Source organism: Temnothorax curvispinosus, unplaced genomic scaffold, assembly GCF_003070985.1.
Source record: "Temnothorax curvispinosus isolate PA1 unplaced genomic scaffold, ASM307098v1 QBEX01015018.1, whole genome shotgun sequence".
In the NCBI taxonomy this organism is placed as follows: Eukaryota; Metazoa; Arthropoda; class Insecta; order Hymenoptera; family Formicidae; genus Temnothorax; species Temnothorax curvispinosus.
In genome coordinates, this window is record NW_020224798.1 from 538,550 (window position 1) to 563,044 (window position 24,495).

The following is a 24,495-nucleotide window of genomic DNA, read 5'->3' on the forward strand; positions in this document are numbered from 1 at the left end:
TTAGACAGTTGACTTAAATAACACTTGTATTTACATGTTTTTTTTGATATCGTGAGAAAAGTGGTTATAGATATATTATCGCATTTTTATGCGATTTTAATACTTGAATCGCGATAATCTTCGTTTCCGTTTGATATTGGCGATTTAGATAATTAATCGTTAATTCAGAGAATTATATACACGAAGCGAATATGAAAAGTATAACTTATTTTATTACAATTATTGTAACATAAAAAATGACATTTTTCATGGGAATATAATAAATTTTTTCCTTCTATAAGATATATATTCAAATTAAAAAATATGTATGAATTTAAAAAGATGAGCATAATTATTGAGGAAATTATTAAAATATTGTTGGAATACGCCTTGACGCTTCTTATATACTATAACAATAAGTCACAGACATAAAGACGACAGTCTTAAAACGATCGCTGAAGTTGACAGTATTCATGAAATTGCGAAAGGGCTCGGGCGGCATTAAATTAGTTCGCAGCGGATTACTTGAGAGTCACTGAAATGTTATTAGTTTGCCGGCAGCATAATGAGATTGCATGCACAATCGCGCGCCGCTATTAGATACGTTACGTATGATTTTCATGACGACTAAAGACATTAGAAGGTTCAGCTTATTCAAGTGAATCGAATTTACAGGCCCGTGGAACTTGAGTAAATGGAACATTTTCCCGCAAATTTTGAATTAAATCAGATATACGATTTCTGCTCCAATTATGCCACGCGATATTGTTTTGACTGCGGCGCTAATCAATAATGTAGCCAGCGAAATTACTAATTAAAGCAACGCCTGTGTTTTTATGATAATTAAAATATTAAATATTAAATTTAATTATTTGGATGTTATTCATTGTGGCCAGTTCTATAAATCTAATTAACTTTCCTAGAGAACACTTAATAGAATTATATTTTGAAAGTAATAACATATTTCGCTCAGATTGTCAAACAACACACTTGTTTATTCGGAACGGAACGTATTTAATAAATAAACAAATTTTTCGTATCGCTTCTCTTTGCTATTGTGGAACGAAAGAAGGAATTTAAAGGGAGAACGTACCGAGACGATCTCTTCATTCTTTACGAAGGGCGTGTTCCGTTTATGCCGACATAATAGATTGCACGTCGCGTGACAGACGAGACAAAACGGTGACACGAATCGATCCTTTTCTAAGTTTTCGGAGCAAAAGCTCCGAACATACGAGCGCGATAAGTCCGCTATTCTCGACGTTGAGATAAAGCACAGGGAGCCTCGAACTGCCAAACTTCCGACCTCGGGGAACTTTAAACATCGTCATTCGGCCGAACCGAACTTCTCTAAAGCTGCAGCAACCAGCCCGGATTCTGTTCGTCACGCGCGAATGCTGGCCACGGTTAATACCGCGAAGTGGTATGGTAGCGCAACGGCGGTACAGCAAGCAGCAAGCATCGCGTTACACAACAGGGTGTACTCCTCTCCATCGACCGATCTCGAAACTAAGTAACGCCGAAAGTTTTCGAGTCAAGTTATAGCCCTGCGATGGGAAAAAGTAAGCGCTTCGGTGCAAAATACTCTCGCGAAATTTCATCATCGGTAACGGGATCGCCGTGAAGATAAAAAAAACCGTCAAGGTAATCTTGTAAAAAATTTTACACGACGGACGAAACGAGGTCGGTAAAAATATTTAGGGCGAAGTAGTATACTGTCCGAAATAACAGGAAGTGTGACGTTTACAAGCGTAGAATTATTTCTAAATTTCTAGAATTCTTATCGCACATAAAAAAATGAAAACTCTTTAAAAAGAACAAAAAAATTTTTTTTCTATTTAAAAAATATGTAATTACATTTTGAACAATAACGTTTTATTACATTAAAAAATTTTGTCAATAAGAGATAAATGAAGTAGATCATAAAGAGAAACGTGGTTCCCTGATTTATAAAAATTTTACGATGTTCTCAAATTGTTCATCAATTGAAGGCTTATAAAAGTAATCTTATCTTTTAATGCATTTTAATGAATTTAGAACGGCTAAAAATAAACGCGAAATGTAATTTGTTCCTCCATCTACCAAAATTTCCTTATCTCCTACCACCTGTGCCAATGCAGGTGAAGAATCGACAAGAGTTGGAGTTACGTTTTGTCTTATCAATCTTTATCACTAACGCGCATTCTTTCGTTATCAGCGTTACTCGTGCGTTTTCATGCCAGATCGACGAGTTTATGCGTCGACCAACCATCTCGCGAGTCAAGGCAGTGATTTTAACATCGTGTCGCGTCTTTACCTACGCCTGTCGAATATTTCACGTTCAGGTACGATAGAAATTTTACATATTTACGTGACCTTATCATCAGATGTCTGTCGCGACCGCTTTTGCATCTTGTGTTAAGGAGAGCGTAACATTGCGGTATATTCAGCGTATAACATCCCTTGATGTTTGCTGGATGAAGCAGTACTCAGCTCGACTTTCGCGTTTAATCTTTGCGAGATGAGTTTGATAATTAAGAAACGTCGTATGATAACTTTGTCGCAAAAGTTAACTTCGGGTAATCATGCTGATGCTGATTAAACCTACGAAACTGCTGCGAACGCGCTATCGTCGCGTCATCGTTCGACACATTTGCATAATCCGCCCTTCTCCGATAATTACGTACTGGTATTCCGCAGGGCTCACAAACAGTATTTAATTAACTAAAACACATCGATTTACAGCGCTATTGCATTCAAGTTGCGTAAAATGACAAAAAATATACAAATATCTTTATACAAAAAAAGGAAAGTATTGAATTTCATAAACACTTTTTCACATATATCAAAATTTGAAAGATCTAATAGCTTTTCACTTTTATTCGTGAGATGTTAATATAAAGAAATCTATCGGAATTTTTGAAATCAGATACGTTGGTCGAAAGCTTATATGTGTAACGTGCATCTGTATGTGTATAAATAGAGAAATCCTTCGTACGTATATAGATGTAAATTTAGTAAGCCCCCCAGCTCGAAACTTAAAGATCAAATCCCTTACATTTATGGAACTTGACTGTCGCGATTTTCTCGTTCTCGCGAGAACATTTCTAAACTCACAAGTAGATAAATACCGGTGTGAGGATTATTATGACAGATTATTACAGATGCTAATTTAACTTGATTTCTTCCTCTATATACTTCCTCTATCTTCTGTTTTTGAAATGTTATCTCGTTATCTGTCTCTTCAAATAGGTATAGCTTCGAGTCGTCACTATTAAAGCCTTTATTAGATTATGAAGCTACGGTTTCACAATCCTTCACGCCGGAACGAGCAAAATACAATTTCCTTACCGTGTCAGAATTTAACATCATGAAGAAATAAATCTTCAGGAAAGTAAAATAAATTCTGCTGAAACAAAATGTGTATCGAATCTTCAGCACTCAAAATTGTCCGAAGTTTCTTTATAAGTTATGTAATTTTTTATTATTTTTTGTTATATTTTTATTTTTTTAATATTACCTTCCATTTATTTTATCTCGATACAAAACTTCTCGAAAACTTCACATTTATCGTCTCTCTCTCTATCTTCAACATTTTCTTGGCCTGACACTGCAATAATTGAACGCTTACGCATTTCATGCATAAATATAGTAACCTGACATTTTTCGAGATCTGCGAACGATGTTTAATTACCCAGAACGTCATGACGGTCGCCTTGACCTTACGATAATAAATCCGCGGCAGACGCGGGTTAATTGGCATACAAATGGATTTTCCAACATAGCGTATCAGTCCGCACGAGTGCACCAGCCGCTGCAACTGCTACTGCTGCTGTTGCTTGTGTTTGCGTTTGCGTTTGCAATCGGCAAGCACGTGCTTGGCATAATGCGAATTAGTGCGCGATTCCGCGCGCGGCTATTCCGACTATTTCCGTCCGCGATCTCCTTCCGTCCCGAATAGTCTCGAATTGTTTTTCGCCGACGCGGCGGCGGCGGTGTCAGTTGATAGGAAAGCAACGGTAATTGCATGACGATGAATCGACCATTTCAGTTCCGCTAGCGCGTAACGCTCTCTCGGAACTAATTATGGCGTAATTATAATTCCAGACTCGTATTATATCGCGTTCTGTATGTCCACATTGCTCCACGGATTCTCTTTTTCTCTCTCTCTCTCTTCCTCCTTCTCGGTCTGTCTCTTTCTCTCTTTCTCTCTCTCTCTCTCTCTCTTTGTCTGACAATGGCAACACTGAATATTTTACTAGCAAAACCGCGCTCGCGATTTATCCGCAAATAAACGCAGTTAACGATAATACGACGGATATAAATTATCCTTGACCTTATGGGAAATGTGTTTCATTTTAAATCAATTGCGAATTCCTTTAAAAATTTAGCGACGTGGTGATAATAATGACAAATTTGTTGATAATAATGACAGAGAGATGTCGTAAAGAAATTACCCCATAATTATTACATGTATTTCTATTCATTTCTATTTAAATGATTCTTGGGTTAATTTAGAGAGTCAACTATAATAAAGATTCAATAGAAAGTCATTTGTAACAACTTTCCAACTTTCAGCATAAATATCTTTGTAATTAAGTCCCAAATTAAATTTTCTGCTAAGTAACAAATAAACTCTATTAAGGTCAATTTAAAATTAATTCAAAAATAAGATATTGTTTTTCACAATATCTACTTCTACTCTTGCAGTTTAATTTATCGAAGGAATTTATTTGCTAATTTCCGACGTTAAACTTGAAACAAAACAAATATTAACGAAATATTAAACGAACGTAAGTGTAATATCAGTTATAATATTTTTAATAGCTTTAATATTCTTGCGAATATTGAATAAACTGTGCCATCATTTTTCATATACTATACGCGTGAAGTTTTGTGCAAATTTGAACACGCATAGGTATACGAGAAGCACATATCAATGCATTTTGTCGGTAGAAAGGTCTCGACGCAATAAATTTCCGCAATCGGCTCCTTTACGATCCCAATAATCGTCCTGAGGTCGACCTGCACGATTCCTATCAATTTCCCACATTTATCCACCTCTGGGTTTATTCGCGACCGAAAGCCGCATAAGCGGAAGAGTTCGGAATAATTGCCAACCTCGGTGACACGATCTCTCGTAAAGTCGATCAGGTAGCACGACGTGCTGATTTTAGAACCAATTTACCGATTAAATACCGTTGTCGTAGCCAGCTGATTGTGAATTAACGGTGCACGTTCTCTCGGTTCGCAACCGTCTCTCTTCAAATTCAATGAACTTCGATTGCGATGTAAAATAAAATAAAAGATATTTTTCATGTATATGCTTTAGCGCAGGCAAGTTTAGAAATCAGAGCCCTGATGAGTTTAGAAGTCATAACTTCCTATTTATTGAAGGTAGAACTTGAGGATTGCGCATAACAAATTTTTCAGAGAAATAGAGTTTTTTAATTTAAAAAATATTTACATTTAAAATAGATTATAAATCTATCTGTGCTATAAAGTACACAGTCGATACAAGCAATATCTAACATCGTATCCCTTTTTACATTAAGGCATTGACAGTCAATATAGAAACGTTTTACAACTGATGAGTTGAAATGACATTTGGCATTATTCCATAAAGAATGCCGGGTTTAACACAATGATTTTTAAAATGTACATCTGTCGAAATTTACCATCGCAAACAAAGTGACACAAATCGTTTTCAGCGATATCTTTTTTACAAAACTTAATTTTTGTCTCGGATAATATTGTGGATGATTTTCTATCTCCGTACTAACGTGCTATTCGCAGCCTGCATTTTATATCGAAACGAAAAGAATTGCTTTTGCCACCTCATGTGTATATCTTTTTCTTCTTAACGTTATTGCAAACGCGCGCATTACAAACGCGTCACGCACTGGTAAGATGGCAATTACCAGCGCAACGGTGATTTCGCGTGCACGTTAAAGAAGTTTTTTTACACATTGGCTCGCATGCGAGATAATGTGCGGCCGAGGACCACGTATTATTAAGTTAAATAAATGTACCTTTAGACGCCTTTCACTTAAGACTCTTTATAAAGTAAGCTCCGAAAGAGTAGCATCCACGATACTACGAGGAGGCGTAAATCAGCGCTCTCTCTCTTAAATGGATGCGAAGATTAGAGCTTCTCTTCAAGAGCTACATCTTCGTTACAGCTGATTCTCGACTTCTTACTTCTTTCCCTTGGTTACACCGTAAAATGGCGATTTCATCGGTTAACAGCAACGATGACGAAAACGACGACGACGACGACGTTATCTGAGATGAGTTGTATATACACGTCGAACGGAACTGCTACGAATAATCCAAAGAAAATACACCCGGTGCACGAACAAGATGATAAAATAAAAGATTCAGGTTTTACGGTGACAAAACTAGAGAGGGATTATGTCATTTGTAGATAGAAAAAATATTTTTGAAAAGTATTATTTCGTTTTAAAGTAAACTATTTTTTGAAAAGATATTTAGAATTAATTCTTCGATAGTTTATAAATATCTAAGGTGATTCGGATGTCTTTTTTTAGAAATCTATTTTAGATTTCACCAGAATTTGAATATCTTCCTTAGGAAATATTTAAGATTATTATTTAGAAAGCACATTTTAATCACACGCGTTATCCCTTCTATGCGCCCACAATTTAATCCGTAAATTAGTTTTAACAATTGTGTTCAACGGATGTTGCAGATCTATGAACTAGCCGATTACCGTTAACGGTTGATCGTCCCGATTACCGTAGAATTGCTAATGTAATACTTTCCTGCGAGAAATCAAGTACAAGCATGCGAAGTATGACTCCCAGGCATTTCCTCCTCATGTGTGTTAATGACCGACTCTTTCTTTGAGTCATTTCAACCTTCCGCTTGCGAGAGTCATGAATGGCACAGGAAGTGCATTCTAACTATATATTATATTAAAACCAAAGTTTTATCCAAATATTACTTGGATATTTAAATGTATATTTTTCAAGAGAAACACCAAAAGTTTGCTCACACCTTCCACTATAATTAAAATCCTTAAATTAAATTAATTTTTTCAACACTCCTTTCTCAGAAATAGATCGTTCTCCCAGAAAACTCTTCCGAAAGTTTTGCATCTTTATGAAGTAACATTTACAATGTACGTGTGCGATGTGAACTCGGAACACAATTTCGCTTTCGCCAGAACAAATCGTAGTTCACGCGCGTGCGATTCGCCGATGAATTAGTCGGACTACAATACCGGTGCTCGCATTCTTCCATAGCGACCGCCGTTGTTTCTTTTGCGTCGAAAATTAAAACTTTCCGCTTGTAGACACAACAACCACGATACGAGTCTGGCGTTCGATCCAGCTCCGTTCGTTGGATTCGCGGAGGCGCACGATGTACGTGCATGCATGCCGGTAGCATTAATAATACGGTTATGCAATAAGTCTCGTGCACGGTGGTTATTAGTGACTCGGACTTCGGTTATGCAGCTACGAAACGTGCTCTACAGACATAACACTAAGCTCGCCGTGAACGCGAATACGACTTGCACTCTGCAACCGCTGCGAAAACTGAAAGAATTAGTATTAATTATTCGAAATGCGATCAGAGAGACAAAATATACAAAGTTTATGCAGATTATTTTGTTTTCAACAGATCAGCCATGATTTGAAATCACAATCTTTCCGTTGTCGAGAAATTTCTTACAAAGAAAATTTGTCAATTTCCAATAGGCACATTTAATGTTATCATAACTACCTGAGAATAAAATTTTATAAGAGTAAAGTCTAATTGAAATAATACAAAGAATAAAACTCTAGTTGCGCCTTTGGAACTTTATTTACAAAAAATTTGTGTTAGTTTAAAAACTATTAATGTTTGAATATTTTTACGATAAAAAATGGATTTTAATTTAATTGCAACGAATTTGTGCGAACTTAAACGTGATTCTATATTAAATGCGAAATTAAATAAATTTTTATACATTTTAGTTAGAATAATGTTATTTTATAAAATTGTGGGACACTAAGTGCCCAAATCGGACACTGCCAGATATATGGCAAGCTCTCCATTCTACGCAAAACCACATGAATTGCAAACATGTTCAGATGCAGATATTCTGTGAGAGACGTTATCGCTGTAAAACATCACTCAGTCGAAACTCAAATGCGCGAATAGAAATTTTCTAACGTACAAAATAAAATATCTTGGCACTGTGCTAAAATCTGGTTTGAAACTTTAATTTATTTAATTGGTTTATTAAAAAATTATAGGAGCTAAGAATATAAAATAAATCGCGGATACATAAACATTTTACGAATCGAATACATCACACATATAATAATGTGTGACACATCCTACGAGACGTAATAAAAAGTTGCGCGCGAATTGGAGTACGCGATATTATCTTTGCAAAAGACGTTGCTTCCAAACGCAAATACAATCTCGTACAAACGTATACGCGCCGCGCAACGGTTGAAAATAAAATCAAATGTCCAACCGAAGCCGCGGATGCAATTTCGTGATGTGCCGCGTTATCCGGAAGCCGCCCGCGGGCGGACAAAAAGCGAGAACTTCAATTTCGAAATGGCTATAACGATCGGTATCACTCCAATAACATTGCTTTACGGTTGCAGGTGAGGAAGTAGTGACGGTACCGTCCACCAGCAACGATCAGGAGAGCTGGAAAGCGCAGAGGCTGTCAGTAAACGGCGAATCGCCGCAATCGAGCAATCGTCGCCGCGGCTGCCGGCCTCAGTTACAACCGGTCGTTTCCGGCGGTAAGAGGAATCGGCCGGCGCCACCCCCACCGTCGCAGCCGATATCCTACAGGGTCAATGCCAAGGATCCGCTCGACAGATACTTCGACTGGCCGAACAAAGAGAACACACCCGGAAATGCCGTGAACCGTCGCGAGGACGACCACCAAACGAATCAAATCCAGGCAACCGAAGAATCGATAATGGGTTCGAATCTTAGCAGACATAACGGAAAGGGCCTCACTGGCCGACGCACTCAATCTTCCGGAAATCTATGTGACCCCAAGGGAAAGCTCAACAGTATGGGAAAGATACTGGTACCCTGTTCCAGCGCGCAGAGAGAAAGGTTGGTCATTTATAATTGTTATCTCCTCCATTACCGAAAATAGTTTTACATTCTTTTTAACACATTGACCGTCATGGTAGTCATCGGGAATCACCGTTGCGACCAGCATTTTTTAGTTGCACTCTGAATGGTGGTCACTAATGACCAGTATTATCGAAATTTTTTAAAACGCTTGTAAAGAAGATGTCATCTAGTATGAAACTTTGAATGGCACAAATAGCTAGATAATAATAAAGTAAAAAGTACACTATTCAATACATTACCCATAAGAATATAATCTTATATATTTAATCATACACACAATATTTTTATCATTATGTACTTATGATCATAAAAATTCTACTCTAGTGTACACAATAAGATATCAAGAGACACGGCAGTGTCTCGCGGCAAGTACACGCGAAGCGAGACCTCACCGTGACTCTTTTACGCGATAAAATTTACCAGAGACACGTTAACTTAAGCTGGGAGGGTTTTTATTTTTAATTAAACGAAAAAGGATATTTTAACATTTTGCTTATTTGCTAAACAATGTTTGCATAATCTATAATATTCGATATTAAAGTTGCTTAACTCTTTTTATAAAGATTGAAAGAAAAGTAATTTTTTCTTATTGCGTTGAATTTTTTACAAAAGAAATATTAAAGTAGATGTAAAGAAATGCATAAGTATAAAATTGGAATGCATTTTGATTCAAAAGAAAATAAAAAGTATACGTATAATACATAAACATGAAGCTGGTACGTACCTTGTTGCTACGTAGTTGGAATTAAATATTGTGAAACATTACGTGAGAAAAAGGAGGCTGCAAGGTGTCTCAATCACACTTCTCTCGCGACAGATTAGATCTTCTTTGTAATCTAGCCTTGCAAACTTCGTTAATTTTTTGAACGGCACGAAAAACGATTGAAAACACTACAGGGAATAGTTGTGTTGCAATACACGGAGGGAAAGGTCAATTCACGATCGATTATTCGTCTGATACCCTTAAGGCACTGCTAGTATCACGCCAATAGTTTGCTTAACACAAATTTACCTGTGGGTTATGAACATGTTCAGAACAAGGTGTAGGAATATATCGTTTAAATTGAAGCATGACATTAATGATTACACTTATTGTTAGCTTTATGATTATTAATATCTATGAAATTATTACATCTTGCAGTAAAAAGACATTAGAGAATTATTTTAATTATACTACTAATTTAATATAATATATAAAATATATATACAAACATAAATAAATTTTTATTTTGCCATAATGGCCAGTAGAGTCGATTAATATTCCCATTGTTGTTTAAAAAATATATATTTCTCGCAATTTTTGCGCTTGATTATATTCATGTCTTTCCTATCATTTTGTACCACGTTATACGATAAATTTTTATCAATGCAATTACTTTGATATTGCCAAAGAAAGATTAATTAAAATTTATGATTTAATGACTAATTAAATTAAAATATTTTTCTTCCATTTCTTAAAGTACTATTAAGTGACTTTGTTTGCACAGCATTCGTGTAATGCTTGTCAACTGTGTAAAGAGGGGAACTCATTCGTCGGTGTGAACTGTTTCTTTACCCACGATCCCCGTGGAACGATAAGACATTGCCTCTCTTCACCTCTAAACTTCTTTGTCCACAAGCTCTTCGTATCTGTTGAAAAAAAATTCACTTAACTCTCACATCTTTCCATAAATAAATCACCTAATTTCCTCGCAAATATTTTATTTAATTTTTTAAATTAAAATTTAAATTGTTGTTCTAAAACCTTTCTTTTTTCTCTGATCGTTTCCCCCCCCCCCCCCAAGAATTATAAGTAACAAATAAATACTCTTCAAATTGGCTAAATTGAAAACTATTTTGGAAAATATCGTTGACCATTCTGAGAGAAAACTATGGTATTGAAACGTCAAGTCTTTTAACAAAGCAAAGATATTCAGAAGCTATCACATAAATTAATATCATCAAATTGTCGATCAAAATGACATTCGTAACTATTAACAAAGCTAACTCATTGATGGACAGTTTGATCGACACATGGCATTAATTTGTGTGATGGCTTTGAAATACCCAGGAGAGTCGTCAAGAAATTACCTAAGCTATTTAGCTATTTACCGTATTTACGGTAATCGATACTCATTAATAAAGTAAAACAGATAAAAAAAATTATTTCCGCGAAAAATTGACATAGCGAAATCTACTAAGATTGATTGCGAATCGATCGATGGGTTCCTCTCTCGCAAGGTTGTCTTCTTGATTATTCCGTCGAGGATTACGAGGCGATATCTCCTTATAAATCATGAATAGCTATACTTAGACGCAAATAGGATTAGTTGCCAAGTAATAAAGCTCTTTAATTCGGAAGCACATGCTAATTAAATTTAGAGAGAAGACGAGACGTCGCGTCGCTAGGAGGGCTTTTTGTCGGATAGAAAAACGTGCAAAATCCCGCGTCACTTCGGCTCCGGAATCCTTCATCGACGTGTTGTGTACTGTGATGTGCTAAGTTATATACGTAAGACGATTAAGCAATAACAAGGTTGTCGTGAAAACATGACGCTGTATATGCCAATAATATTCCTTTACTCCTGTTCGCCTAACTAAGCTAAACGGAGTAAGCTCCCGGCCGACAATGGCCCAAGATCGTTAATCCGAAGGTGAATTATATTCGACGTTGATAACGGTGATAAATGACGATGATAAGTCGGCAGAAAATGAGTCGACCGCGCACGTCGTCCTGTTATTAAATTAATAATTATTTGCGTCTCGCATATAGTCATTGTAATAACGAGCTGGGTAAGATGAAACCATGACTGACGGTGATCTTACTGTAACCGGTTGGTCGCGCGATATACCATCTAAAAACTATTATCCAATCCGTCAAGGACAGACGCCTCGTTAATAAGTTTAATAAGTTCTCCCAAACTCCCGACCATTTTTCGTAATATAGGTCGGCGTCTTACGATATTTAATCTAATACCTTTGCTTACCTGCATCTTAATTAAGCTTTTACATCGTTACATTTTGTCGTGCTCAAGGCAGAGCATAAATAAAAAAATTGCTATACATTTTAATTAATTAATATTTTATCCATATACATAAATATATAAATTTATATTTTGATTGAAATAAATTGTACAGAATTAATGAGTAATAATATATTTTAGAAATACTTTTAGCTGTGATTATATAGTTCTGTCCAAGTTCGTACTACTTTGTTAAATTCCGTCTCCGACAACACAATTGAATTAAACAAGATATTTAAAGTAACGGTGGCGCGTTTAAAGTAAAAGGAGAAAAGCTGGGAAAGCTTTACTAGCGCGGAAGCTGTTCTGCATCTTGCAGCGACGTACAAAACAGAGAATCCACTTGCATCAGCGTCTCCTGGACGCATAGTTCTCTCTTGCAGCAACTGCACAAGCAACCCCTACAATGGGGTTGGCGGCGGCGGCGCCTCCGGTAGTAACAAGTTGCCGGCCGCGAGATAATTTAAAGCACCTCTAAGGTCGGCCAGTCGCTGAACCAGGGCGGCTTCCATTAAACCTTCGTTTACACGGGGACGTGGGCTAAAAGAGCAGTCGCGGGAAGGGAATATTAAAAGGCGGCCGCGCGCTTCCTGATCTCATTTGCGTAAGTGCTGTTGTCTAACCCGGCAGTGACAACACTAGTAATACGCATAAGCGGAATTGTCCCTCCGTTTGTTACTTGTTTGCCTAAGCCTTGAAATATCAGACCGCGAATTTTAGTTACATTACCGAAAAGCCATTTTTATTTCCATGGATGTAAAGAAAACGTTTTATGAAAGAATAGTTGCTATCATGTTATATTTAATATCAACGTTATTGTCTCATATATATATATTTATTTAATCTTTGAATAGTGATTATATATTTTCTTTCTGACAACAGTGATTATGTTTTACCTCTTGTAAGAAGATACATTCTCTCAAGTTTCTATATTTACATCTATACAATAAAAAAATAAACTTTTGAGGATCACGGCGAAAGAAGACTGAATTAAATTGAAATTAATAATAGGTCATACGGTATCACGAGTCTATAACGGGATATCTTTCTGAATTTTAATATTGAATTATTTTAACATTGCGTTTCTCATCGCCTCCGTAGCTGTCAGTGGCTGTACTAGAAGACTGTTATTTGTATCATTGCTCTATGACCGGATAGAATTTTTAGGATCTATACTGTAGGTATCCGCAACGTGAGAGGTCGATGTAAGTGGAGAGACCGGTGAAAGGTCAGATGTTCTGCGCGCTTGTGCGCTTATGCATGCCACGAAGGTTTGTGCAGGCAAGGCATTCGCCTATCCACCGGGCGTGAAAGCGGACCACGGCGGATGATGTCACGTACGAATTATTAGTAAAGTTTCCTATACCGTTCCCGGTACGGTCCGTTGTCACGTAGAGTGTTTTATGAGACGCATGCAAATACGATCGCCGAGTAAATACAAAACGTTGTCACGTGTGTCGTGACATTACGATGATTATGTCATGTTCCCCAACTTATTTTCAGACATTTCTTAGACGTATAACGGCAAAGAACAAATACGAAGAGTAACATAACTTTTATTATTGCAGACATTTTCCTCCTGTTAGAGTATCCCCAAAAAAGAAGATATTGATACCGCGATGTCGACCTTTTTGATAAAGGAAAAGAAAAACAATTGTATATCGTAGCGTTCAAGAACGCTACGATGTACAATTCTTTTTGTTTTCTTTTATTAAAAAGGTCAACATCGCAGACATCAGCTTGGTCAAGCTGAATTCAACTTCGTCGTTATCTCTAATGGATTGAAAGACGATTTGTCCATGACATTTATATCAAAAATGTCCCTCGACAAGTTTATTCTATTGACATATTCGCGCGCAGGAAGAAATGACGAGATATCTTACGAACATCACTCATGGCGATATTTCGATTCAGTGCACTCGATTTCATCTTGTTCGAATGTCACGTATGTCATAGCATACGAACGTGCTGTCACGGCAGAGTTCTCGTTGCATCGGATGCACCTCATATATCGCTTTTAAGTGTTTTTATTTTATTTTATTTTATTTTTGTGCACCTTCGTTCGCGCCGCTGCGAGCGTAGCAATGGCGTTTAAACAGAAGTGTTCTCTCACGCACGCGAATTTACATTCGCGTCGCATTTTGCGCGTTTCGTTATATACACGTTATACATATACACGAGGAACGAGCGAAGTCATACAAAACGATTCGCATCCCCATTATATCAACGAAATAACGTACAAACGATGTGAACAGCGGATTATGCAAATTACCGTAAAGTATTTTTCCTACAGAATTTGACGCTTTCTGACGGCAACTTATTACACGAAACGCGTGCTTCCGTCTTACAAATTTGTTCCCTTCCCGACGCTTTCATCTTCCTTCAGACTTGTAATGAGGGGAAAAACGAAGTGACTTGAGTAATGCGAACGATCTAACGTGTAAAACGCATCACGAAATAACATACTCCCAAACGAAGTTTATTCTGCAAAGTATTCTAAGTGATACATGCATATTTATAATTTCTTGCTGATTATTTCGTGACCTGTTCAAGATTTGAATAAATTATTCAACTGTTTGTGTTCTTTCTGCACAGGTATAAATTTTGCGGTTCGCTGCCAAATCACTTGGACGATAAAGATGGGCTGGACGAAGATCGACGGGATAACAATAACATCTCGTCCGAGAATGTTAGCGGAAATTTCGGCACGTTACCACATAAGAAACGCTCGTTAGGAGTGCACTTCTCGGATAGCGGACCGACCGGCACTTTGGATCTCGTTAAGCACCGATCGCAGGACTCTTTGGACGAGAACGATCCTTGGAGGTAAGTGATAATCAAGAATAAGAATAACGTAAAAATTATTCGTGTCATATTACAGAGAAATGCGCGATGCGCATTGAACGTTCGACATGTAATCTCATGTTAGAATTAATTATCCTTAATAAATTCCTGAAATTTATTACACTTCACGGTTCCGCATGCACATTTCGTCGCAAGCCTGTCGGGGATCGACGCGAATAGAGGTACGGCAATTTGGAGAATTCCGGGAATGTCCCTTTGGACTTCAATCTCTGTCGATCGATCGATCGCGCGGCATACTCTCATATCAAATGCGCAAACCCCCGAAGTTTTAACTTCAAACGTCCTCTTCGCGCGCGCGGCGAAACTTCCCGCATTTTTAAGTCCGAGGAAATAGTTCTCCCGTCGATCCTCGACTCGAAATGGCTCCCGCTTCCGGCGAGCGCGCAAACGGATCTCTCCCCGGTGGAAGATTAATCGTGAGCGATTCCGGGCTGATTTCAGATATCAACAGAGCGACCTCGACCTCGTGCGAACCCGTCACAGTACCTTCGACTCGGTCAAGAGAAATCGCAGCGCCGACACCGTGCTGGTCGATTCCGGCCGCGGGAGATACGGAGGTCGCGGCGTGTCCTCGGAGGACAGACGCCACCGAAACTCGGACCTCGACCTAGTCGGCACGCTGCCGAAGCGCAAGCAGGACGCCAGAAACAGCAGCGGCAGGAGTCTGGAGTCGAACTCGTCGTCCTCGCAGCCGTGCATAATTAACGTCACCAACGTCGATGACGACGTGCTCATGAAGATGGTGCACAAGCCTGATTGCGAGCTGCTCAAGCATCGCCAGCAGCTCGGCAAGTGCGTCGATTTAAAGCTGAGCAAACTGAGCGGCGAGCCGCAGGACCAGGGATACGCGTCCGAACGTTCGCCCGAAGACGAGCATCCACCGTCGCTGCCAGGCCAGCCGTTTCCAAATGTGACACCCGGTAAGTGGCTTGTCATGAGTTATTCGTGTCGATATTTTTTATTATTAAAAAAAATCGTAACGATACTCTTGCACTAGATGCAGATCTTTTTTCCGCGTCCCATACGACGTGGATTAAAACGTGAGTGCCTTTTCTCTGTGAAAAAGCGTCCATTATCCGGCACGTAATTAACACGCAATTAATATTCACTTGCGCGTAATCAGCTTATTGTTCGCAAGCAATATTCACCGTAATGCGAATACTTAGCGCCGTCCGATCGTGTGAAATATTCGTCCGCGTGGAAGAACGGACAATTCGTTCGAGGGAAACCTGCGGAAAAATAGGTAGTGTGAAAATGCGAACACGTTTACGCGAGGTTGACGTAACAGGATTTCGAAAGATATATCGAAGGATGAATTTTATACACGCGTAAAATTTCCCCGTCCACATGACGACGCTTTCACAAATCTTATTTTGTCGGGGACGGATCATCTGCGCGTTCTACGCGTATTCCCACGTGCGCGAGAAACTGTCACAAACTTTCCGAAGGTCGGAACCCCCTTCTTTGCTCTACCCTGTGATAATACGCGACAGAGCGGCCTTGCCACGTGCAGTAATAACGAGCAGCTGATAAAGATGAATGGCTCGGCGATGACAGGTGAATGAAGATCGTGCCCGCCATGCAAATGATCGACTAGCGAGCGAGGCATTTTCATTTAGGTCTCAGTTTTCATTCAGGTTTTCCCTGTAATTTATTCCTTCGCGTATCTTTCAATCATAATCTCCAGATAACGTAAACGTATCATGATTTAAATCTCTCTTATTTAATTTGCGTGTATTATACGTACTTTTAAATTTACATATAAAAAAAGAAGCTTGTTATACGAATACACGGACCGAGTGTGTTAGCATTCCCAAGTCGTTGAGAAATTAATCTTGAGCAAGCTTTGCATAACAGATGTAAAGGAAAGTATACGTTACTGATTACATCGCGCGGCGGTATTTTTGACAAGTTTTACGACACTTAATGACACGATAGGAAGTGTTTCGTAATTTACATTACAGCATTTTAACGAGCTAGCTTAGTCTGTTGATACGTGATCAGATCAATCGTCCCCCTCATATGTTATCACTCGTCATGCGTACTCCTGTGGGGAGTAATAGTTTTCCGTTGTACGTTTATAACAGAGCTGTTACTAACTGTAATTTTCCATGTCTCGATCAAAAGAATTTTGTCGCTGCAATTTGTCCATAATTCAGGTGAAACGTTTAAGCGATTAGATTAAATAGAATTCTCGTGAAGTTACACCAGACTCTAAGAATTCTGTCAAATTCAGACAAATCTACATAATTTTACATACAACATATGTTGGAAACGATTTCCAAGCCAGTTGTCCATGTTTGAAAAAGTGCTCTTACACACACACACACACACACACAGATACACGCACACACATACACAACCTTGGAATGGATAATGCGTCATTTACTTTCGGCGTCGATTTTCAAGCGATTTGATCAATAGTCAGTCACGCGAACACTTCGCCGATCGCTTTACACGAATGTGTCTATATCGTGGCGCGCGTGAAATCTACATATTTTCAATTTCAATCTCATGCATTTGGAAGGAGCTGTTCACCGAGCGACGCTGCTGACGAATGGGCGGAATTATTTCCGCGTGTTACTTTTCGTACCGTTGTTGCCGCCGCAATTCAGAAAGCAAGCTCTTCGAGGTGCTATTAAAACGTACATTTTTTTAGTATGAAGAAAAAAATAACGCTTTTTCCTTGGTACAATTTGATTTGCAATTAATTGGTTTAACATTTGAAAAGCGTTTTCCATTACATTTGCTTTAGCGTATATCAATGGTACCAATAGCAATTGATTGTTTTTAAAAATCAACTCTCTTGTTAACTTTAACATGCAAATATAATTTTTACGTGCTGTTAATTCTCAGTTAGTTTGTTTACGCATCAGTACTGTACCTTGTTAAATGGCAGAAAAAATTCATATCTGTTTCACATAGGAACAATCTGCAATTGAATAGACCAGAATCAAAATGTAAAAATATCATGACGCAAATTCTAGCGCAAGCCGTTCCAGCTTTCAACGTGAACAGATATGACAAAAAAATTTCATTCATCCCGCTGAATATACCTCGGTGACACGATGACATGCGTCCTTAGGACGTTAATGGCACGATTTAACAACACACCGTTGTTCATTGCGCCTGACGGGCAAGTTTCGTAGCGTAGTTATTACCCTTCCACCCACGCATAACGCTTGCGTATGTATATTCTAGAACAGCGGTTCTCAAGGACCGAGGCTGCACTCTCTAGCTCGCGAAAATCGTCACACATTTCGTAATCGTAATTCGCGAGGATCTCGTTCATTGCCCTTGCTAAAAGATCTCATTACAGTGACATCTCTCGCTGTCTGTCGCGAAAAATGTTATCTTGCGCTACGCTATTTCCATCCAGCGATTTTTTTTTTGTTTTCAAAGTGCGTGGAGAAGCGCAGACCGTTTCTGCAATGCGGTCTGCCGTGCCGTCGATAATTCCGCAATCACAGTTGGAATTTACGCGAACGCTTAATGGCCCCGTTACTGCGACTTTACGGGAGAATTTGGGGATCAACCGAGGCGCTCGGAGGATCCCGTGAGTCACAAGTTGATGGCGCGACCTTTCCCGGAATTGTCGGGGGTTTTCGCACGTTCCGGCACATATACGGTGGCGGCGAGTCAACCCAGTTTGAGAGACCCTGACCCAGAATATATACGCGGTCCTTTGTGCACAGCTATGGCCGTGTGCACTTTGTGCGAACTGGTATTTGCGACGGGATCCAGCCGGCTTCGAAATTACGAGGTTACCGATAATATATCGTCCAAATGCGCGCGGCGTGTCGTGAGAGAGTATATTAAAAATCGATATGCGATAATTAAAAGCGCGGTCGCGGTACACCGTTTCATATACTCCAAAGTGTCTCCTCAGTCTATTAGCCGAAAGAGCGACGTTTAATGAAACATTTTTATCTCCCGGACGAAATATGTACGTAATAAGTGGCAAACGCGCTTTTTAAAGCGTCGCTTATCTTTCATCTCGCGTATATCTCGCGCACGGAGGATGAGAATATTTAACTATGTAATACGCAAACCTCCACCGCGTTAACCATTACTTAGGCGAGCAAGGCTAAACTTGCGAAACTAATAAATAACTATCTAGCATTATACGATGCTCGTTATACAGGCATGTTCGATCCATCCATTTGCTTTTCGGGTTAACATCGCTAAGAAGAGCAAAGCGAACTTGCCCGAATCAATAAACAGTCGGGCACCACGATCCTTGTTATGCAGTTTCCATGTTCCGCGATATGGATTGTTTATATTCGTCATTGTGTCACAACAGTACTGTGCGAGCACTCGAGCGAGAGATATTCCGTTCACGTAATGGTTGGGGACTTGATTCAGGATTCTCCTCCTAATTCGAATACGAATGTCTATGACAGAACGTTGGCTGAACTCGAGACGACTGAACGATTCAAATCTTCGCAAGCTATCCGCATCCTGATACCTGTACCGAATATCTGAATACTCGAATTAATTCAAATCGCACATGTGGTATTAATATTTATTACTAATATTAATATTTTCTTAAATATTATATTCTCATTGGTGTTTGTCACATATGGGAAAAATTATTCCCATTATTTAAAATTATTTTTTGTTTTATTTATACATCTATCATCACGTATATTATATTTTCTGTATTTTGACCGTCTTTATTTCGTTGCCATTTAATGAAAGAAATCAGCGAAACGTCTTACTCCCTTTTGCGTGTCATTTTCGTTGATGAAAAAGCTTCGGCTTTTCGAACTGATGTAATCGAAATGAATGAAGTCATAGAGATAAAACCGTTGTCAAGAAGATTGGTAATAAATCTTGACATGGCTCAATGATAACGACGAAGGTTACGAATCGTCTGAATACGTAGGTAATTTCGCAACTACCAGACCTTCATTCCCCTTATAATCCAAGCTAAGAGGGGAAAGATCGACTCTGGCTTTCTCCGACTTGCCAATAAAATTAATCTCGGGATTACTGGATATCTCATATACTAGCAGAAACTGATAATTGAAAATTGCGATTTCCACCGCGAAATATGTCGAAATTTCTGCTCGAGTATCATCGAGTAAACGGCTTTCAATCCTATTGTAATCACTTTAAATTTGCGCGAAAAAAAGGAGGCCGACTGTTGTCGCCAATGCCGAAGGCATTCAATCCGCAAACGATCTCGCTCACCCGATTCGGTGCCGCCTTCCTTCGCTGACATTGTAGGTTTTCTAAGTCAAGATTGTGCGCTATTGATCGTGCGGCCGTTGCACGACCGCTCTCGCCTTATTCCGCCGATCTGGGTCACTTCGACGTACGTTCCATGCGTCTCACCTATTGACCCATTTGTAAGGCCGCGGGCTGCTGGGATATGTTGTTGTCGTAGGGCAGGGGGAGGAAGTGGTTAACTATATTGTTTCACGGTTTCGGCGCGTTCTCTGCGCGGATTACAAGGTCGGTGCCGCTGGTATAGCGGCGGGTTAATTTCGGTATTCCCGACACAATGCTGCACCGATGACCAACTGACCCTAATGCGAAGGCCGTGGGATGCTGGACGGTATTTTCGGCACGCTGGATCTCTTTCTTAATTCGGAACAATGCGCGAGTGACGTGGTCGTTCATTGAAAGGAAGTGCCACCAGGAACTGTCTCAATTCATCGGTCTAAAATTATATTTCCAGATATTAAATTATTACTTATACACTTATATATTCTTGTTATATTTTTAACATGCAGCAATCAGATATTTTTCCATAGGTATTTTATGTGTGCTAAATGCGTGATTATAGAGAGACACTGATGATTGTAAAATATTCACCAGTAAGAAAGTAATTTTAAAGTAATTTGTTTCTTATTATTTATGTATTATACATATTTTTTACCTTATTTATTATTAATATTAAATAATTATAAGTTTGTGCGTGATTAACAAGAACTTTTTTACTCAATCCGAACAATTTTATTATGCAGAGGCGAGTTTCGCGTATATATACTACTCTTTGAAAATGTTATATTCCGTTGGCTCTATAGAAAAACTGGATAATATTTTACAATCGCGGATTGTTCGGCGAATATTGAAAAGTTCCAAAGTGAAAATAGGATCAGTCCGCACCGATTCTATTTTCTTTTGTGCTAGAATTTATTTTACATCTCGCTCAAATTCACCAAAATATTACGATGGCCCACTTCCGCATAAAGATGCGTGTGATCGCTACATTTGCAATCGATTATCTTTACGCAAGGGTGTTGAGAATTGAAGTAGAAAATGAAAGAGAAAGTAGAGTGAAAAAGGGGTTATAGGGGTGTGATATGCATCATAACTCACATTACAATGACGCCCACATATCAACAGTACTAAAAAATAATTTTTAATTATTTATTTTATATTTTTTCTTCTAATATTTATTTTTATACTATTCGATTTATTATTTTATTTCTATTACATCTTATGTAATTATTATATATGTTTTCCAGACATAATTATATATAATACCGAACATATAATTCGCTTTGAGAGGCAGGAATATTGATCCTAGAATAGAAGTTAAATATAGATTCGTCATGTCGTATAAGATTTCTTTCAGATATAATTTTTTACATAATAAATCTATAATGATCTGTCTATTCATTAGAGAATTGAAAAGAAATGGCGCGTATATAATATATCTGTGGATTTTATTCGCAGCTTCTATATGCAAAAGCTGTAATTTTTATAATACGCTGTTCGAAGGTAATGATCCTGGAAATTGAAATCCTAGGAGAACACTTTCGCGTAAAAGGTCGCGATGAAAACTTTCGGCCCGTTCGATCGCAATACACTCAAAAGAGAAGATAGAACTTTACGGTTCGTTCCTGCAACTTCCGTACATTGTACTTGTACGCCCCTAATTGGTCTAATAATTCCCCCAGTAAAAACAAAGAAAAGCCGTAACGCGTTGAATGCTAATGAACGAGTAGGAAGAAAAACGATTCGCTTTCCGAAGAATGGTTAAACGATGCTCGTCTCGCAATCTTCTCTCGCCTTCATTTATCCACAGAAAGAGAAAGAGAGAGAGAGAGAGAGATTTATGGCAAAAAGGTAATTTTTTTCATTTCCAACCACGCGTTAAATCCTAAAAGCAGCTTTATGTGTAAATCACCGCAGATTACGTAATAATTCACAGACATAAAGTATATGCACACAAAAAGCTAATTATTTTTCAACGTGTTTACAAAAAAAAATAGCTAAAATGACAAGCGTCATGTTGTAATTTAGGATTCTGCAGATTTTACAAAAAAGACGTTTGCTAGAGGATAAAAAAGCTTAAACGAATAGATTGAGGTTTTCAACCGCTCTCACGTTCGCGTATCGATCGTTTTTACGCGTGATCCGCCGTACGAAAAAACACCGAAACTTAATTCTCAATCTCGTCCCGGCCCGACTCCATCCCTGGCACGAAGGTAATTTCCGATCGACGACCCTTGGCTCTCGTTCCTGCGCGTGGCGGGGATCGCAATTCGTCAGGAAATCCGCCGCCGACTCGCAGGTACGTCGCCATGGCGTGTCGTGATACGTGGTGTGTTACGTGGCCGGCCCGTAATATGCCGCGGCATGCGGCATGAATAATTTCGCCGGCCGATTGCCTAGCTAATGCGACGACCCTCGCCGGCCGTATCGCCGGATATGCGCTACCACGGTAGAGAAATTTCGGTTCTTCGACTCGACGGGGCTCTGGCGTGCGCGCCGAAGTCGACCGCACGGAATAGGCTACCGAGTAATTCCCGACAAGTTGTTGTTACACGAGGGTGGCACCAGGGCCGGCTACGAGAATTTACGTTTATTAATGCGAGATTCATTAGTCGCGGAAACGTAATCGGTATTAGCAATTCTATACGTATATATCCTAAATTGAGGAAGATAAATTGTATATAAAAATTGTATTTAAAATATTTAGAAATTAATACATGAAAAGGAGAAGTGGCTAGCAGTCATTGCAAGAATCATCGGTCAGGAAAGTGCAATCGATATTACTGGTCTTTAATTATTGTGTATACTTGACGTGAACAATGGCAGGTTGTTTAAAGATAAAATTTAAAAATTAGCACATATATGAAGAAAATGACGTAAACTTGATTAAAACGCTGTCACATAAAAAGGATATAAATCATTATAAAAAAGATATAAAAATTGTTGAAAGAAATATCGTATGCTATAAATCAAATTCTATCTAGAGTTTCATGCCACAAACTTCATTTTCACAAACTTGTCAAATCAGAGATATCCTCTGTTTTTCACTGCCTGGGCTTGCACTTTTTTAATCTCAATTAAAATGTATCTTTAGAAATCTTAAAATTTCCGCAAATCATACTTGCATGTCCCGTCTCATTTATGCGAAATGAGGAACGGGGGAATTTCGGTTCCTTCTTCACGAGAGCCGTCGACACGAAGCTCGACCCTGAGCAGCACGCCGACGGAATAGCTGCGGACATCCGGGTTTCCAGGTACGACCGCCTTCCTGTTACCCTCCCGCCCGTCGAAGTAATTCATTGCCGGACTGATGGCGATCGCGTTATCGCAGTTTAATGCCCTCTCGTATCGCATTAGCGTCGAGTCGACGCGGCGGTGTGTGCGGGACCGCTTATGTGCGCGGAACACCTCGTCCCTGGAAATTGTCGTCGATCATTATTCCGCGCGATCGCGTGCCGTGGATTTCCCCGTCCGGCGGCGGCGAATCGGTAATGAACGTTGGAAACATGGCGCGATAAATGCGCTTCGTCGAACGCATTCCGATTTGCGATCCGCCGCTGCGCTAGTTAATATACAGCCAGCTCGGTCGGGAAGAATGACAACGCACCGCAATACAGCTCCCGTTTGCGGCGAGCGTTCGTCCGGCTTTCTTTTTTAATTCTCCATGCTTGGTTATTTCTCGATTTCCTCCGCATTACCAGCGCGCTTTTGCTTAACGAAGCGTTGCTCCTCGAAATAAAAGCTTATAACTGAAAATTGCCGGGAACGAGGCCAAAGTGAACTTCTTTTTCAAAGGATGTTGAAGAATCCCTGGATGTTCTTTTATCCGCAAGTTCTGACGAATGACGATTAATCAAAACTTTTCACAAAATATGATCGGTTTATGTAACAACGACAAATTTGTAAAGTCGATATTTCACGAGAAAGTGATCAGTGATTATTTAAAAACTCTTATTCCTTCGAGATGAGATCTCAACAATTAATCGACTTTGCACAATTATCATGAATTATCGAGGCAGCGCGTCAAGAATAACCCAACAAGTTCGCTGTTTTCTCTATTATCAATTCATTGCAGCTCTCGACCGTTATTATAATTTAAGGGCGGTAAGCGTACGAAAGTTCGTCGTTGCCGATGGGATCACGGACTTTTAACTCTTTCTCGTCGCCGCTTTATGATGCGGTTTAATAAAGCGCATCCATTAATCACGAGACGCGATAACGGGAAACGTGTGTTAACAGCGCAGCACCGCCGAGAGCAGGTCAATGGAACACTCAACCGGATTTCCGATCGGCGGTCGGGTTTCCAGGTTTAACCGCG

General features: G+C 39.1%; 1 protein-coding gene across 2 annotated transcripts in view; it reads left to right on the top strand.

Moving 5' to 3' along the window:
• The window catches only part of LOC112465226, a 102,769-nt gene that overhangs the window by 60,140 nt on the left and 18,134 nt on the right, over positions 1-24,495 (top strand). For both annotated transcript variants that reach the window (XM_025032694.1, XM_025032695.1), the window contains exons 2-4: positions 8,586-9,054; positions 14,676-14,906; positions 15,387-15,865. In XM_025032694.1, coding sequence (XP_024888462.1) covers positions 8,586-9,054; positions 14,676-14,906; positions 15,387-15,865 — 1,179 coding nt within the window. The remainder of the gene's footprint in view (positions 1-8,585; positions 9,055-14,675; positions 14,907-15,386; positions 15,866-24,495) is intronic.